Raw genomic sequence first — 18,788 nt, 5'->3', positions numbered from 1 at the left:
TCTGCAATAGCCATAATGTGAAAACCTGTGCGCTGTAAGTAGCTTAGCCTGCAAAAGAGAATGGATCATACCTTCACTAGTGGCATTCGGAGGACAAGCGCTGGGATGTGAGTGTTTTCCCATCCCAGGGGCTGCAGAACTAGAAAAGTCTCCATTTTCTCTCCTTTGCTCTTTGGAGCTCACCTCTCAAACTTCCTTTCCCTGTAATGGAAACACAATAAATATGCAGGCTTGAATAAACTCAGGGGTTGTGGTTGTTTGCTATCCTTCTGTTGGCTGAACTCCCCTGAGGACTCTGGAAAAAATCAGAGTGAGGTTTTAAGTGGTGGTCAGCCCACCCATGCCACATAGGTCAAAGAGTAGCAGCCAGAGGGACAGCTGCGTAATGGTCATATCCCAGCGGGGGGGCAGGGAGGGGAGCATGTCAGAAACAGGCCAAAGCCCATCCTTTTAAAAAAGCTGAGTTGTAGCAATACAAAAGAGGATAAACCTTTGGAAAACAGCAGCATAGGCAAGAATGATTAGTTCTCTGGGTATGCCATGAAGGGTCCAGATTAGCATATGCTATTTACCCTCAGACAAAGGTGAGAAAAACCCTGCAGTCTTTTATAGCCTGCTTCCTGCTATTTTCTGAATGTGGACAAGACCCTCTGCCCTTACAAGGCTTCAGCTTTCCTTCCTGGCTGCCAGGCTCACACATACTCATTCCAGATGTCTTGGCAAAGTCACCAGGTGACTCATGGAGAGGTGGAAAAAAGGCCACAATCCTTTGATGTGGAAGAATAGGAAAAAATCTCCCCTTCCCACTTCCATCTGCACATGCTTAGCAAGGCACCTGCAATCAGGCGCTTACTGCAAATACAGTCAGATGGGTGGCCATGCTCAGTGACCACAGCCCGAGGGAGGTATTTCTGATGCCAGGGCCACAGAACTGACAGTAGGGTGGGTTTTTTTGGCATGGAGGCACAACCAGAAAGGTAGTGCAATGGGCAGAAGAACATGTTGCTGTGACATGAGGCAGGGAACGGTTTAGGTGGGCAGCAGATACTTAAGAATACCTGCCTGTATGCATGATCTTAATCTACAGTAGACATAAGGAAACTGAACGTTCATGTGAAAGAGATTAACTGTGTCCCACATACAGACAGTACCGCAAGCAGGAGAGCATGCGCTCCAGCAGTTACCAGGATTGGCGATGTGCTGCTCCTTACAGCCATGGGTCCACACAATATCATTTCCTCCCAGGCACAGCTCCAGAGGCCTATCCCATCTCTTAAGACTTTCAATACCATTTCACATAAACCAATTGCTTACTAGTCAGTAAAACTAAGTTACCTGATCTGGTATGCATTTAAACTGAGGTGGAAATCCCTATGTCAAAGAAATACTATCTACAGCGAGACCAGAGGTCTTGCCAGCTACACATGAGAACCCATTCTGGTTTTGTTGGGTACAAAAGGGTACCCAACAGAGATAGCTGGGACCTTAGATCCAAGCCACAAAAGGAGGCAATTCTTCCTGTAGCAGGTTATGGATCTGTAACGGTCTGTTGTCTGAGGCCTCCTGGTGAGATTGCTGAAACTGCTTTTCTGAAGATGTAAATGCTAAATTGTTTGCATAATTTCAAAAAGGAAGATCACATGAGTTAAAAGAAATCCATGGAGCGCTCCTAACTGCACAGAAACTACTTCAGGCTCCAAAAGTTCCTGAGTTGAAACTACTGGGAGGCTGGGAGAGGCACGAGCTTATGGCTTCTTCCAGAGACAGCGTACTAGGCTAGATTAACATTGTTCTGATGCAATATAGGCTTGCTTTTAAGATTAATGAGTCCAAAGTTTGCTTGTGCAACTCTGGGACACTGAAAGGGAAGACTTCAATTCAGTTTTAACTCTTCTGCTCTGTCTCAAGGTGATTTAAGAAACACAAAGATAGGCAATGTGAAAGAATTGATTAAACACTTCTGAAGTGCAAAATATTCACTACAAAGTCATATTAAAATCTTGTTTTAACTGCTCTATCTTAACATTTTTTTCTGTAGCAACCATAACACTGTTTAGCAACTACTGTATCTTACTTGTGTTATGTTTTGTCAATGTTTTCGCAGGTGTTCCTGAAGCAGAAGTTACTTGGTTTAAGAACAAGGTCAAGCTGTCCTCTGCTCACCATCCGAATGATGGGTTGCTGCTAATTGTAAACGTTTCCCTGTCAGATCAGGGGTTGTACTCCTGCAAGGCAGCCAATCTTCGTGGGGAGGTAACTGAAAGCTCCCAGCTGTTGGTTCTTGGTGAGTCCAGGGTATTTTGCACTTGCAGCAATAGTAAAGTGGCTGCTGGCACATCCAGGCAGCAGTACTAATCAGAGTATGTGGAAAGAGGGAACGGCATACAGGAAGCCCTGTTCTAAGGAAAGAACCAGTCTGCATTTGTTCACTGGGCAGCGTCACATGAAACAAGGTGGTGGTAAAAGGAAAATGGATAAGGAGAAAATGTTTAAGCACAGGGACTGCACCTCCCAGTACTGAGATACTTAGTTTCACTCTTTCAGACTTACTAGCTAACAAAAGCATTTATTAACCATTTCTTAAAGTGGCTCTCTTGAAATAAGAAAGATGCCACCTGTCCCCTGTGAAGTGCTTTGCGTCTGCTGAGCAGACATTCCGTACATGGCTGTGTGATACAGACCCATTTCACACCTGGTACACACCACACCGTTGTGCATAAACCCAGTGTGCTTTTAAAAAGCACTTCCCAAGTTCAACAAATGGCCAAGTTTACTGTTTCTTGGGTTTCTGAACAACAGACAGAAAGCCCAGCTGGGTGACTTGAAAAGATGTGTCAGCTGTGAAGTGTGGGTGGAAGTGTAAGTGTTACCTGTTCATAATCTGATGTGTGGGAAAGGGGTTTCCTTTCCTAGCAACTCATCTTCTATCATTTCTCCATGCCTGGCAGATGAATGATCCAGCTAGACTTAGTGATTCTGTACATACGATAGTGAAACCTAGTCCCTGTTATTGATGGAACACCATTAAAGCATCTTTTACAGCTCTCATCTTTCATGACTAGAGTAAGCACAGGTTCCATGGATGATGCAGCTTCCAAAAGAAGTTTTAAAGTGAAATCAACACTAAAACCCCTCTATGGATGTTCACATGAGTTCACTGTGAATCCAGACTTGCTACAGAAAATTGGTCTAAAAACATTTGGGGGGGTGGAGGTGGGGGGGTGCAGGAGAGGGAGGGACCAGCTGGGTTTCAGCCTATAAATAAAAATTTCCACATGATCTTTACATCCTTTTCTGATCTTTACAAATGGTTTAGTTTTTACAGATGGAAAGTTACTGTGAGCTACACAAGCTGCTTATGTTTGTAGGCAAATGGCATGTTTAGTTCCTTGATGGAAAGAAACAGATCAAGCATCCATGACTCGTACTTCTGGTGCTGAATGTGATCAGCAACAGAAAACTTGCTTAGCATGTGCTGTCATCTAATTGAAAGGGAATGAAGCTACCATTCACTTAAATCAAACATCTCATCATTTCCATGACAAACAGAATTGGGAATGAAAGGCAATGCAATCGATTTTTAAAATAGCATTATGGTTAGTGAAGAACTAAATCCCTGCGGTTGACAGCATAGACTGATCCTCTTGAGCTCTGAACTCTTACACATTTGGAGCTTTACCTAAATATACCACAGGATTTGGCAGGGTTATAACCATATCTAATCAGGGCTTGATCCAGGCTGTAGCAGACATTAAATTTTTTTCCAGCGACTGCTGTGGACACTGGATTTGGCTTCTGTGCTGTATAAATTTGCTCTTTCACCCAAGCTGTACATGGTATTTCCTGATATCATGTACCTTTGTCACATATGAAGAGGGTCAATCAGAATGCCATGGTATCCTTCAGAGAGAATTTATTTTATTTTGTGGTCATACTGATTCAGATGTTAGTTTAATACTTTCTCTAGTGCCTTACCTAAAGTGAGGCAAAGCACACCTTTAGTAGTTGCCCAAAGCTGCTTAGACTGCCCCTCTGAAATCATTATATTGCAGCACGGCAAATAATGCAGTAGGTGGGGGGGGGGGGGGGGATGGGTGTGTGTGGGGGGGGGGGGGAGTGGGGGGGGTGTGGGGGTGTGGGGGGGGGGGTGTGGGTGTGGGGGAGGGGGTGGGGGGGTGGGGGGGGGTGGGGGGGGGGGGGGGGTGTGGGGGGGGGTGTTAGTGTGGTTGTGTGGGGGGGGTGGGGGGGGGGGTGTTTGGGGGTGTGTGTGGGGAGGGGGGGGTGTGGAGGGGGTGATGTCCCTGAGATGTTTTCTTCTATAGCGTTGCTCATCACTTCAGTCTCCCAACCTGTTTGTTACCAGAGCCTCCACGACCTCTTCCTTACCTAGAAGACTTTACAGCAGTGGTTTCCAGTGCTGGGACCAACACTCATTCAGTGCTGACCTCTCCTTCAGGAACAAAAATGACCATCAGTCCAGGAAGCTCTGCTCTCATAGGTAAGTCAAGTGGTTTAAGATTTTTTATTATTATTAAAAGGGGTTTAGAATTAGAATACAGTTAAGCATCCAGTTATCCATTGCAGTTAAGCTTCCAATTATCCAGCCATGAAGCACTGAGACAAAACACATCAAACCATCAATGCATTGTCAGTCATAATCGCTGCCAACTTGTTCTCAGAACTCAGAAACTCATTTTAAAAAAGGAAGTCCTTTTATTAGTAAAATGCCCCAAAGCATGTGGAATAAGGGCTCCATTGCACCACACTGTGCAGCACCCTGTAAGAAGCAGTCCCTGTTCTAGAGGCTGCCAATCTCATTCAAAGCAAGACATGGCAAACTCATGTGCCAGTTGATCTAAAAGAAGAAACACTTGTGGTTCTGTTTTTCTTTTTATTCTGCATTTCGATACTAATCCTTCCATATGTCTGCTATTCATATTGTATATCCTACTTCTTCAGAGCCTTTCCTAGAGTTTTGCCTCTATCCCTCTAGACATGTTTTTCTCTTGCAAGCTCCCTGCTTCATTGTCTTCATTTTATATGTCTTTGGTATATCATACAACCAGTATCTGTGGAAAGCCATATCAGGAAACTATCCTTAATGAAATGCTTTTCTTCTTTTCATCCTTATCTCCCTTCCATATCTCTTTCTCCTCTTTACACTGCAAGTTCTGTTAGATGCTGTAAACTCATTTCAAGTCTGTGGGTGTGATTTTTTTGCAAAGAGAATCTCATCCTTTCCTAAAGCTCAGGGTATGTTTATTTTAAAATTTTATTTCTTACGCTGATCTTGAGCCTCTACAAACTGTCAGGCTCAGATAGGCAAACAGCTTCTCTGATGGCCTTATTACTGCATACAGTGAAATCTTGTCAAGTCCTGCAGTTTCAGAGCAATCTTTTTTCTTTTCAGAGCTAGGCATCTGAAACTTTTAGCAAAGGGTCTGTAGCTGGCCTGAGCATTTATAGCTCTGGTCTCTGTACCTTCCAAAACACTCTTTGCTTACATTTAGTAGCAATTTTAAGATTTTATTTTCACAGTGGAGGCTTTCTATTTATGTTTTCAGTTTTGTATGGTTTACTTTTCCCCAGTGCTGACATCTGCATACGTTTGCAATGGCTTTTAGCTTGCAGCTCTGGATTACGTTTCTGCTTGCACAAAAACTGCAATGAAGTAGTCCTTAGTGGGGGGAATACCTGAAGGTATTTATTAGCATTTAATAAATCATTTTGAGCATGGTTTTATTGTACTCACTGTTGTAAGACTAGGTCACACTCTGTTTCATCCATTTCCTCTCAGGTTTCTGGAAAGAGATCTTAAGTAGTTGTAGGGATTTTTTTATTGTTTGAAACCAGTAATTGAACCACAAAGAGTGTTCTGCACTGCCTGTGCACAACCACTTCTAAATTAATTTCATTTGGCTGTGTCACCCTGTACCCTGCGATTCTCCTGCATGGGCAAGGAAACTCCATGAATGTTAATGGCAAAACAGCAAACCAGTTTCATTCTTGAGGCAATTCCCTCAACTTCACTGGAGTTTTACTGACTTGGATTTGAGGCCTGTTATTATTAAAACCTAAGGAACCCTCCTGAGAATTTTTCTGCAATTAAAAATCAGCATGGAATGGGCTATCCAATCAATTAGAAAACTACAGTCCAGTGTGCTGCATCATGTTGCATCACTCAGACAAAAACACAAAGCATTCAGCTTCCATGTATGTTACTTAAATACATTGCCTGTGGTTGTACCAATGCATTTGAATTCATCCATAAGGAGAATAATCATTACTGGGGAAAAAAAAAAAGAAGGACTCATCTCTCAGATTTATTTTTTTTTTGTATCTACATCTAGTTTACTCTTTAGGTTAATATCAGCATGGATTACAATCAAAGACTATATTTACTCCCAAATTTAGTCTTCTCACAGTCTTCCAGTGCAGTAGCTAAGTTTATCATGGACTACAGTGACACCTTCATAACTAACCTTTGCTTGAAATGTTGCTACACTGGAAAGAAAATCTGCATATGATTCTAAGCACCAGCTGCAAACACCAATGTGTGAACAATTTCTGAACTTGTATGTCTGTGACCCATGTCTATATAGTCTGTCCACAACATCCCCTACAAGCTGTCCACTAATTCTTTCTATTCTGCCACCCAGCCAATTGACTTTAATCCTGTTAAGTCTTTCAGCATTGACTGTGTTGGGGTGTTTGCTCTACATGCTCTGGATTCCCCATGTAAGAACTTTAGGTATATAAATTACTATGTATAAAGTCCCGTGTCTGTTTTACTGCTGACAGACACCAGTATCTCTTGGGACTCAGAAGGCATTGAATTAGACTTGGTATTTGGAAATCTAAGCATATGAGGTTTTGTTGAGTGGAGAAGGAAAATAGGACATCTCCAGAGAATGAAATGTCAAGAAAAGGAGTGGTAAGCAAGCTTTCGGGAAACTTTATATTTTAAAGGAGTTAAAAGAAACCAAAGGTGAAAAATTATGTTAGAAACCTGGATAAACTCAGGTATGGGTTTGCCAGGGTTTAAGAAAAATGGGAATCAAAACTTCATTAAACACTGGATTTGTACCTTGAAAAAAACCAGAGCGTATTAGCAGAGCAACAGAAGATTAAATTTGCAAATAAGAACTTGTTTAGAAACTAACAACTGTATAATAGATAACAACAATTAACAAGCTGAATTGAAAGGGGAGAACTTGAGCCTCCAGTTTATCCTACATGCTATGCACTTTCTTTTACAAGTGGAATTATGCAATGCTTCCACCATAATTTCAACCATTTGAAACAAAGAACTTGCTCTCTGGAGTCAGTTCCTGTCTTTCTTCCACATAATTTTCAGGGGATTTGCAGAGGTTGAAGGTCAGGGTCATAACACATATCTGGTTTAGAGGTCTTCCTATTCAGCAGTCATTTGTGTGCCTTCACTCTAGAAGTAGAGGAAAAGATCTGTCACAGACCCATGCTCTGCCCAATGGAGTCAGCAACCTGCCCATCAAGATCTAATGTAAAACATCTTTTTGCATGAGCTTACAGAAACATCTTTGTCTTATGTATTTCTTACTTTTACTTCTAAAGGGTGGAGATTTCAGGTAGCTTTCTAGGCTCAACATGTCACCCAGTTAGAGAGCATGATGTAGAGAGTGGCTTGCACATATTGATGCTTACCCTGCTCCTCCACAACTGTTGGAAGTATGTGTAGAGTACTGCAGTCCTCCCCAGCCCTCAAACAAACGTTGACAGGTTATGTAGTAGACATTTCTATATTATCTACACATCACACATCTGAAGGACAGGACCTCCTGCAAAGCAGAAGCTGAATACCTATGAGTTTTGGGGTATTTCTGAGTTTTACAGTAGCACAGACTGACAATCAGTAATGAGCAACAGGTTGTCATGCACTTTCTGATGTCCTTGGTTCCTGGCAGGCACACAAGAAGACTTTGTATCACACATAATACAGAATACAGTGAATTTCTAGAGTGACACCAATTTATATTTCTTTAGAAAGCTTTCATGTTAGAACTTAGTCTTATTAAGGTTTCTTTCTTTGAGACTAAATTTTGAATAGTTTTCCTGAATGTTGGTAATGAAAGTATTATGAGAAAGTCTGCACTTGTCCTCAGAAAGAAATTTTGTTTGTCACCTGGTAAGAACTTTTGTTTTTTAACAACATTCATGACCATTTGACTTTTCTTAAGTCCTGATTACTTTGAGGAATTATCTTTTTGAATTAAAGGAACATCTTAAGTTCATCTATTTTCAGTAGAGTTTCTTTATCTATGCTACAAGTATAATTGTATCTTGAGCTTTGTAAGTGTTAATTTTGGCAAAACTGCATGGTGTTTCTGACTTCTAACAGTCCTGCAGAAAAGTCTTTGGACCTATCAGGAATACTTATTTTCATTTCAGTTTAAGCTTGTTGTTTCCCATATTTGAAGACATTTCAGTAAGAAAGTCTAAAGGTCCTAGTGGGGATGCACTACAATTTCTCAAATTTATTGTGACCTCATTGGAAACCTCAGCAGCCTTGTCAAAGGATACAAAATGTGATATAAAAATGTCTCCTTATCTTAGCACAGAAGAATAATGTATTTATTGTAGATATGTGGCATAGTGAAAGCTGAAGCTTTAATGACTTTTACTTATATATATTAATTACATTTAAGTGAGGGTTCTTGCAGGAGCATTGGAAGAAATGTCAGAAATGAATACTTCTAGGAATATAGAAATGTAGACAAACCTGTAAAATGTCATAGTGAAGGAAAAAAGGTTGAAGAAGAATCTACTATACCTGTAACAGCACAGTGTTTCTTGGCATCTGTTGCTTTTTCCAATATTTTGTTGCAGATGAACCCTTGGAGTCACACAGAAAATGTCTGTGAACACATTTCCCCAAAGTTTCAGGTTCATGTCCCACATGTTTTTTCAGAAATCCTCACCATGGGTGAGGATTTCTGAAAATATAATGTACACTTGAGAATACATATATTGAAGGAAGGGGTATTGTTGCATTGCACTTTGTATATAATTAAATAAAGGTTTTGGATTGTATTTATGAGGCATCCAGAGGAAGGAATGCATCTCTATTTTGGAATGCAGCACAAGCTCACAAATTTGAAGAGAAATGGGAGCATAAACAGTTAAGATAACTAGGACTGAAACAAAAAAAAATATCTAGCTCTTGCTTGGCACACTGCAACACTTAAGCAATGTCTTTAAAAAGGGAAGGCATCTAAGAAGGAATAAATGTTGAGATAATGGTAGATGTTGTGTATAGCTGCAATGTATATTTTTAAGGCTAACTGTATCCTGATGAAATGTTCATATTTTGGCTAAAAAGAAAAAAAAATACCAGCAATATTTTTGATTGAAAGAGGAGATACCATCTTGGCCTTTGTTCTGTTTTTATTCTTTGGATGAAATGAACACAATGCATATCCTGAAGCATAGTGGTCATTCTAGGGAATGTGAAATGGAAGTAAACCTATGGGGAAAAGCCTAGGCAATTATTTGGAATCTGGTTCCCATGCCTTTTATCTCTCCATATATGTATATTCTCCAGTTTGTTTGCTGGGAACCTATTGTCATTCCCAACTTAGGACTCTGAATTTGCACTTTTCCAGGCTACGCTACATCTATCCAATTTTGTGTATTTAGCAGAAAAAAGTCCTGATTTTTAGGAGATACTGAAAATAACCATAATGTTACATGAGAAAATGTACTTTTTTTATGACCAGAAAAGTATAGCTCTATATTTATTGTGTTCTGCCTGTTGACTTCCATATCATATTTATTCATTTCACAAATCAGAACATGATTTTACTAACTGCCAGCATAGCAAACACAGCTCTAGAAGACAGATTTCTTTGGTTTTGTACATTACCACCAATGACCACAGAGTTAGAACAGCTTAGGTGCCAAATTCACTGCTATTTCAGAAGATGAAAAGCTAGACTAAAAATTCCTCTTCTGCAATCACCAATATTACTTAGCGATAAAGCTGTTTTTAAAACAAAGTAATAACAGAAAGCTTAAACTTATAAGTGGCAAAGGATTCCCCTTACCAAAACCAGTATTTCCCTCTCATGTTTCTTTTACTGCTAATAGTATACCCCATTAACTTTCCAGTAGAGTCACTTAGATGCCCAGAAGAAGCCCCAGAAAACAGAATGGAAAGATATGGCAGCCACCTTGCTTGCAATGGCCAGCCTTTTGAGTATGAATAAATTACTTATTCCGAAAGGGCCAACTGCATTAGAGCTAAGGTGCAAAGTTCAGGAGGGTTTTCAGTCTAGTTTTTTGTTGGGTTTTTTTCTTCAGAGGGGACCTCTTCAAGTCTGTGGCTGGTATTTGCCTACCTGCAGATTTAACAGTTATCTAGATGTCACACTGAACAGAAAAATTAACATGGAACTTTTTGAATGTTCTGGGGTGCATTATAGTCAGTCAAATTCTGTGCTGCTGACTACTTTAGGAGAAGAAACAAACTGATGGCATGATCAGAACCAAACTCTTTCAGCAGAGCAAGAGAAGTTAGTGGTGCAATTGTTTCCTATGTATTTTGCTTTTGTGCCAAAACATTTTAGCATGGGACTGATACTTGATCATAATCAGTGTGAAAAGCAGTAAATAATCCAGATGAACCCAACTGATCTCACCAGTACAAATTTCTTGCAATGGTTGGTGATATACTCAAGAGCAAGAGTATATCTTCTTGAAATGTAAGTTTTCCTTTACTCCCTTTTGCCCCTCCTCTCCCTACCATGAGCCTGCTCTAAATTTTTCTAGGTTTTGGAAATTACTACTTCATTAAAATTGGAAGCAGAAATGCAAAATACAAAATAATTTACAGTCTGCACAGAGTCAGCAAACAAAAGAACTCATAAGTAGTTGTGATTAAACCAGTATCTGTTGTCCCCTAAGAAAAAAGACAGCTGCAGAAGTTGTGCAGTAGGAGTTAGTTAAAATCATGGCTGTCTGAGAACTTACTTTTCACAACATCATTTTTTATCTCCTCACTCTCCATAGTAAGTTTACTATCGTGTTTGAAAAGTAGTTCTAATTCTAAAGAATGTTTTTTAGCAACTTTATTTTATACCAGAAATACTTCCACGCTGATGAGGATAAAGCACCAGGTGCGTTCATGCAGTAATCTGTCCTGTTAATTGTATTTTCCAATTACTTCCATTTTTGTCTTGGTGTAAATTCTGCCTTGTCACACTGTTTAGGAAAATTCTCAGGTAAGTGACTTTTCTATAAAGATGAGCATTAATTTCAAGAGTATGCCATGATCATTGAAATTAATTCCCCAATCAGGCTCTATCACATTGATTGCATTCTAAATATTGTATAAAGTTCATACAGGATTGCAGAATCTTCCTTCTACATCAGACTACAGCATAACATTTTATTGAAATGTGTGGCTTTTCATTTGCATATGCATACTGTGTACATTTCAGTGTATACGGTATGTGATGATACCTCTGCTTGGTCAAACATTTTGACCACCCTGATACAGTGTTTGTTCTTCAGGCAATCATCCACTAGTCCTGCTGCTGCCAAGCTCTCAAAGCAAAGTCAAAAGAGCAAGGTCCTCTAGGCAATCTCCCGCCTTGGGTTTTTTTCCTGCCTGCTGTCTGGTGCCATGAATGAGCTAATCTGATCTACAGCAGTGGTCCAAAATGCTGCCACATAACATAGTATCACTGGTCTCTGGGGAAACATCAGTTTTAATTTTGGGTTTGTGGTAAGAGTTGTAGCCCTTGAACTTGTGTCTCTAAGCTTTTCCAAAATCGCTGACCTAGATCCTGTTCTAATGTAGATATAAATGATGCAGAGATCCACCGAGGCAAGTTCTGGTGAATAACCAGGGGTATAAAATTTGCCACAGGTATCCCAGTCTGAAGACCTGTCCGTCTGCTCCTTCACATAAAAGATCTAGCCTCTTGCACAACTTATGTTTTGCTCTAGAGTAAGTGTTAAGGGAGTTTCCAAACACTGTGGGATTTCTGACCTGTCAACTAAAGGACTTATCCATTCTAAGTTTTGAAGCACCCTCTCCCTCCATGTTGGTTCTCAGAAGCTCTCCTGAAGGGCTAAAGCACTTCATTAATGGGACAGAAGTTACAGCCTCTCTGGAGCCAGCAGCACCAGCTTTCCTGCCTCTATCTGTCCTCTACCTCCTCTGAGAAACACTCTTTCAAGAGTTATTTTTCTCCTGTAAATGTACTTGTACACTTAACCTGGGGCTGTAGCAGTGGTGAGGCAAAAGTTTATACTGAAAGGTACTCCTTTTCCATTTTTGTCATGCACTGAATTAACCCACCAGGGTTAGCTCAGGAGATCATTTCAGCATGCTGCATCTATTCTCTTAGGCTTTGGTTTCATGATTTGCCATTGGTGATTGTTTTCAGCCCAATCCTTATTAATACAAAGGATTCTGGGTGTATAGGATTCTGATTGTCAGAATCATTTTATAGAAAACAGTATTACTACCAGGGGTTGAAAATTCCTTTGCTTTTTTAATGGGCCCACTCTGCAGTTGTATGTTTGGGAACAGTTTTTACAACCTCTGTGGGGCAGGGATTGGGCCTAACTCAATTTTCGTTGAATACAGTGTAAATTTACAATGCTATGTAAATGTTATCTGATAACAACATGTGCGGCATTGAGTAACCAGTTTAGGTGCTTTGTTTAAAAACCATGTCATATGTTCAGTCTAGTAGTTTTCAACTGTTCCTTTGGAGCCATAAATAGATATTTAAAATATCTTCCTTTCTTTAAAATGCTACTGTCATCAGCTGAATTGGCCTATTTCAAGAATCCCTTAATACATGGTTTTCCTGGACTAGCATAAAATCGTGTTCATTTGACCTCCTTTAACCTGTTACAAATAAAGGTTATTCTTGTATTAATATTCATTCTTTCTTTTGGGGATTTTCAGGATCACATTACCTTTTATAAGTTTTATTTCATTCAGTGTATGAAAGCACTGGGAAGTAATTTGCATAACACTCTGAGTTAAAAGTCTGTTTAAATTTACACTTTGTACTGTATTGAAAAATCTTCCCACATAAAACGATAGACTTGTCACTTAGTTTTGCCACTTCAGCAAAACAGGATTTATATACATATGATTTTCAGCCTTGAACTTACCTACCTTTGTTTGGTTTGATAGCATTTTAAAAAGTTGAATACATCTTGTCAAATTTTCTTCCTTATGTTAGATACAGGATGGAATGAAATTTAACTCTGTTAGGTTTAGCATGCATTTCTCATTTCAGTGACCTAAGGAGAAAATCAGGTATGGCAGGACGTGTGGGCAGCACATCTCAGTGCCGGTCTGAGCCCACCTACATAGCATCAACACAGTAGTACAGTGTGAACCACAACATTGTAGTTCAGCACCAAGCTTCTGTCTACTAGGAGGCTGATCTGTGGCTTGTCTACATTTTGTTCCAAGCGTTTTGTTCTTCATTTCATCCTTAATCTTGCTTCTGTTTTGAAATTATACTTCAACTCTTTGAATGTAGAGATAGAATGGAAATACTCTCAGGTTTCAAATCCTGTGGCTCCATTATATTTGTCATTTTAATGCAGTGTATTGTGGTCTACAACACTTCTCTGTCCATTCAGTAAAATATAGAGAGAATCACAGAGTATTTTTTTAGCTTGCTTTATTTTAGTTTTAATATAATTAATAATTTTGCTGCCAAATCCTTTCTTTCCTCCTTTGCTAGGCATTTCAGATAGTAGTCCGCAATCTTCTTTCATCTCCCAGCTTTATGTTTTGCTAGGTACATGTCTGTGACTTGCAGAGGCAGGGACGTAGACCTGCCGGTTTGTAAGTCTAGCTGAAGTTTTCTGTGGGCTTTCTGTGCTACATTTATTGTACTTTGTGATGTCCTGAAACATATGCCTAACCAACTGGGATGCTTATTTTGTTTTCAAATTCAGCCTTTTCTAGTTGCTGTTGATCCAAAGTATTTTGAACTGACGGAGCACAAATATTTGCCTATTTTGCAAAGAATGATCACTGATGAATAGCAAGAGTGTAAAACTGAACTGCAGACATGTTGATGAACATTAATACCAATGGATCCAAACTGCATACACCACAGTGTGTGTTTGTCTCCAGTGTGGTTTGCTACCCAGACCTGTCTTTTAAATAGGAAGTAATTTCCAAAGATGAAAGCATTGGCCTAAGCCTAAGTAGGCAGGAGTTTGATTTCCAGCTCCACTGCTTGGCCTCAGGTAAGACAGCATGCACCTCCATGTGCCTTGGTTAGCTGTCAGGAGAATGGAAAAGGTGAGCTCACATCCCACGACACAGCAGCTTCAGGGCTGCAGTTGGAACGCTAAGTAGATTGTTTTGCTCAGACTGAAGGACTATTTTGTTTAAACAAATTTCAAAGAAACTGCCTCATCTTGACCTGAAGTCTTCGCTCAGATTCCATCTTCAATAAACATTAGAAATATTGCCTGGGATCAATCAGCAGGCCAGTAGTAAATTACAGAGCTATTTGTTAGACAAAAATGAATGCATGAAAATAATTCATATTTTAGGAATAGGTATTCTTTTTAAAGGCAATCCTGTAATTCTTTTTTACTTGTTTTACAAACTGTATTTAGTACTTGCAAAATCTGTTTATTTTCACCATTGCTTTCTATACAGTTCTGTTGATGTAAGGTATCAGGCTGCTAAAAAAAGGAATCCTAAAATCAACAGCATTTGCACCTGTTTTTTTTCTGTCATTCAAGTCTGCAAGTGAAAGAGTGATGCATGCTCCATGTATTTTGTTCTCTTAGCATTAGCACAGTACCCAGAGTCTTTGTGCAGTCATACAGAAAGTGCTGCAGAGGTATAATGGGCAACTGAATTCGGCCTGCACTGTGCATTTATTCTTTCCTCTCAAGAAATTATCACCATTGTTGTGAAACATAGGTCTTCCCTTTCCAAATATCCCTTTGTTATCCTTGGAATATTAACACTTTCCCTACTAAAAGATGTAATATTAATTAGATTTTTGTTTGTCTCTCCAAGTTTTGCATATCCGTGACTCATCCTATCTTTAATTAATTCAGAGTCACAGTAGGCTTTGGAAGGGAGGCTGAAGGCAGTGTTTAACTGCTTAAGGACTGAAGGAGGAGAGTTCTTTCATGCCAGAGCTTTCACTGCTCAGAAACAGTCCCCAAAAAATGTTCCCCCTTCACCCTCCTAAGGGCTCTGATGCACTAAGCCTCTGCAATAGCTGTGCTGTCTGGAAATAAAGTCAGTTTTTCCATCTCAGGTGTTATAGGGACAGGTGTTGATCTCCTGCAAGGATAAAGCAGTCAGTGTCCACAGGGTTGGGAGAAAATAGAGAATAGGTGTTGGTGATCTGCATTAAATGGTATTAAAATTATTCCTGGGAAATGAGAATGGGATATTAATGGAACATAGCTTTTATGCATCCATATGCATGGGTAATGTATAGGACATGTCACTTGTGAAATGCAATTGATAGGTGTTAGTATAAGTTTTATTGTTAAATGTTTAAAAAAGTAATTACTCTACTGGTAGAATGTGCCTGAGGAATAGTGTTTGGGGGCTTTTCCCCCATATTATTGATTACTGGCTGTTCCTTTAGCTGATATTTTATATATACATTTTGGAAGAAGAAGTAATACACAAGATAAGTAAAATAGTCAGGACTAGGAAGATTATATTGGTTTGCCTGACAATAAAACGTTTAAAGAAAAACAGGCATGAACTAGGATCACATGCATCCTGAAGTAAATCTCAGTTTCTCTGTGTTTAACATCAAACTGACCTTTCTGTTTCTTCATTTATCATGTGCAGACTGATTGCAAACAGAGTAAAACGAGCTCACAGCATGTCTTTGTCAGTTGTCATGGCTATATGCTGACCTGTGGAGATCCCTGGAATTATCTTAAAAGACAAGCAAGCTATAAAAAATTAGAATACTGTAGGAAAAAGCCATACAGCCACTTACTGTTAAGTTTGTCCATTTCCTGTATATTCCATTGTTTTCCAATGGTTTAAACTTCAGGAGCCTTAAACCTGTGAGGCTGAAATCTTTCTTGTCACTCATTCACTTGAGAATGAGTATCTTAGAAGTTGCATGAGTTGTTTTACAGTACCAGAGTAGGAAAAAACACGTCAGTACTCAGAACAAAAGGGATAATGTAAAATGAAGCATAGCAGGAATAAATAACAGAGCTTACAAGAATAGGAAAAAGGACTGAGTAGCAAAGAAAGCTGTGTCTTTGTGGTCAGGAAGTGAGCTCTGGGGAGAGAACTGCTGAGGGTAAAAATGCATTAGACCTTGCCAAGGAAATTAAAACAAATAAAAAAGACTCTTTAACCTTATAAATGAAAGTGGAAAAAAAGAAAGAGGGGAGACCACTGTGAGCAGTGTGCACTCTCTCATTCTGCCTTTTTCTCCCCTTTTTTCCTTTATTATTAAAATTTAGCTGCATTAACTAGTTCTTTATCAGTGAAACATTCTCATTGTAACTGCAGACTACTGTGTGTGGCTCTCACCTTCCGCAGGGGAGCCCTTGCTCTCTCCAATACCTGTTTCACACAGAGGGAAGCAGCCCCAAAGGGCAGCTTTATCCAGCCCACACCTTTCCCCGCTGTGGATGCAGGCAGAGCTTGTCAGCAACAGGGGACACGGTAAAGACCCTTGTAGCCACTGCACAAGTGAGAGGGCCAGTATTTATCTTGCTGAGTGGCAGAGGGTGTCATGGTTTAACCCTGGCCAGCAGCCAAGCCCCACACAGCTGCTCACTCACTCCCCCCTCACCCAGAGGGGTGGGGAGGAGAATCAGAAAAGAAAAACTCAAGGGTTGAGATAAGAACAATTCAATAGGTAAAGCAAAAGCAAAAGTGCACGCAAGCAAAGCAAGGAATTCATTCACCACTTCCCATTGGCTGGCCAATGTTCAGCCATCCCCAGGAGAGCCGGGCTCCATCACGCGTAACGGTTACTTTGGAAGACAAACACCATAATGCCAGATGTGCCCCCCTTCATTCTTCTTCCCCCAGTTTATATACTCAGCATGACATCAGATGGTATGGAATACCCCTTGGCCAGTTGGGGTCACCTGTCCTGGCTGTGTGCCCTCCCCGTTCCCCATGCCCCTCCAGCTCTCGGGCTGGCAGGGCCCAGGAAACTGAAAAGTCCTTGATTTAGTACGAACATCACCCAGCAACAACTAAAAACATCCATGTGCCATCCCCATTGTTTTCACACCAAATCCAAGACACAGCACAGCACCAGCTACTGAGAAGAAAATTAACTCTATCCCAGCTGAAACCAGGACAGATGGGTTCTCCCTAGTCCCTGGATCTACCTCTGAGCATGTAAACGGCTAGGATGTGCCCCAGGTCATCACTGGCTTTTTCCATCTTTTATGAGTTCTTCTGCTTTGTATGAGCAGGAAAGCTTCAGTTCCTGTGGGCAAGGCAGCATCCTCTGCATAGGAATAGTGTAATTGGAGGTATGATTAGTAGCAAAAGCAAAGACTACCATTGCCCAGTCCCTAGTGTTAGTTTAGGGGGGTGACCAAAGTCAAAATAAAAAGGGTAGCAAGGGTTCCTAAGCAAAGTAATGTGCTCTTCAAGTCTCTAGGATTTGGTCTTGATGATGGCTGGAAATCGAACTGTTCAGCTTTCCTGGGTAGGTTGATGAAAATTGTATTTTTATTCTTGCAGTGATAGGCACCTCAGTAAGGTGTAGAAAAAAAAATCTTAAAGAAAAAATGTATATTTAGATACAATCTTGATTGCAGCAACTCTAAGTCATCTTACCTCTCTCACAGGAACAGTACTTGCTCAGTATACATTAGCAGAGGATCTCAGGCGGACAGAGAAGAATGAGAGGAAGAACAGTAACAAAAATGTCACATTGCAGTGTCTGTTCATTGTGTAATGCAGCTACAAAGGCATCATATTCACATCCTCATTTGTCTCAGTGAATAATAAATAATAATCAAATGACATGGAGATGACAATGAAGAAATACCAGCTGGTGGAATTATTTCTTAATCTTTGAACAGCCTTCCATCTTATAGTATTTTAAATCTTCCTTTTGTTACCCAATTCCTTTTGAACAGTGCCAGTGTGAATGTTATGTATGTTATATAGTATACTTCTTTCCGAAGGGCTTTTGTATACAATAAGTCATTCATTACACATACATACTAATATAAACAAAAGTGTAAAGCTGCAGTATAACAAACAATCAGTACAGACTGCATTTACAGAAACTTCAGCGAGACCTTTCATGTACCAGTGAGATGCATGCAAGTGAAGGAGTAGCTTAAGCCACAAGCAGTCCAAGTAATATGCCATGCCCTGCACTTAGCTTTTCTGACTCTCCACTCCTGTAATTTGTGTGGATGCATTGCACCACAGAAATTGCCCAACTCTTTCCTTTTTTGCCAGGAGACATGTAAGGCAACTTAGCTATCTTTCCCAGGATATACAAGTCTCACAAATCTTCTGCAATTCATCATGACTGGAAAAGTGTGCCACTGGTATAAGGACCACAGGAAATAGTATCTTACGGATACTCTCCTTCAGCTTAATAAGCAAAGAACTCTTTGAACCTACACCTCAGCAGCTGTGCTGATGATCCATAGGCGTACCCATACAATGCTTCTGAACAGCAGATACTTTTCCAGTTGCAATTTTTGGTTGGTTGTTGCTTGGAGAATTGCCTGTTGCTGTCACAAAAAAAATCTAAACCAGGGGTCCTCAA

General features: G+C 40.1%; 1 protein-coding gene and 1 long non-coding RNA gene across 3 annotated transcripts in view; one reads left to right on the top strand and one right to left on the bottom strand.

Annotated features, from left to right (window-relative positions):
* LOC130142774 (uncharacterized) overlaps positions 1–253 on the bottom strand; it is a 39,436-nt gene extending 39,183 nt beyond the window's left edge. The window contains exon 1 of one of the 2 annotated variants that reach the window (XR_008819502.1): positions 72–253. This is a non-coding gene — a long non-coding RNA (uncharacterized LOC130142774). The remainder of the gene's footprint in view (positions 1–71) is intronic. The other variant, XR_008819501.1, reaches the window with a different exon arrangement.
* ADAMTSL1 (ADAMTS like 1) overlaps positions 1–18,788 on the top strand; it is a 191,095-nt gene that overhangs the window by 159,267 nt on the left and 13,040 nt on the right. Inside the window, exons 22-23 of the mRNA XM_056325134.1 lie at positions 2,105–2,284; positions 4,364–4,498. Of these exons, the coding sequence (XP_056181109.1) occupies positions 2,105–2,284; positions 4,364–4,498 (315 nt within the window). The remainder of the gene's footprint in view (positions 1–2,104; positions 2,285–4,363; positions 4,499–18,788) is intronic.

The sequence above is a fragment of the Falco biarmicus genome, chromosome Z, assembly GCF_023638135.1.
Source record: "Falco biarmicus isolate bFalBia1 chromosome Z, bFalBia1.pri, whole genome shotgun sequence".
Taxonomy (NCBI): Eukaryota; Metazoa; Chordata; class Aves; order Falconiformes; family Falconidae; genus Falco; species Falco biarmicus.
Note: the sequence above shows the minus strand (reverse complement) of the source record. Positions and strands in the feature narration are given on the sequence as shown.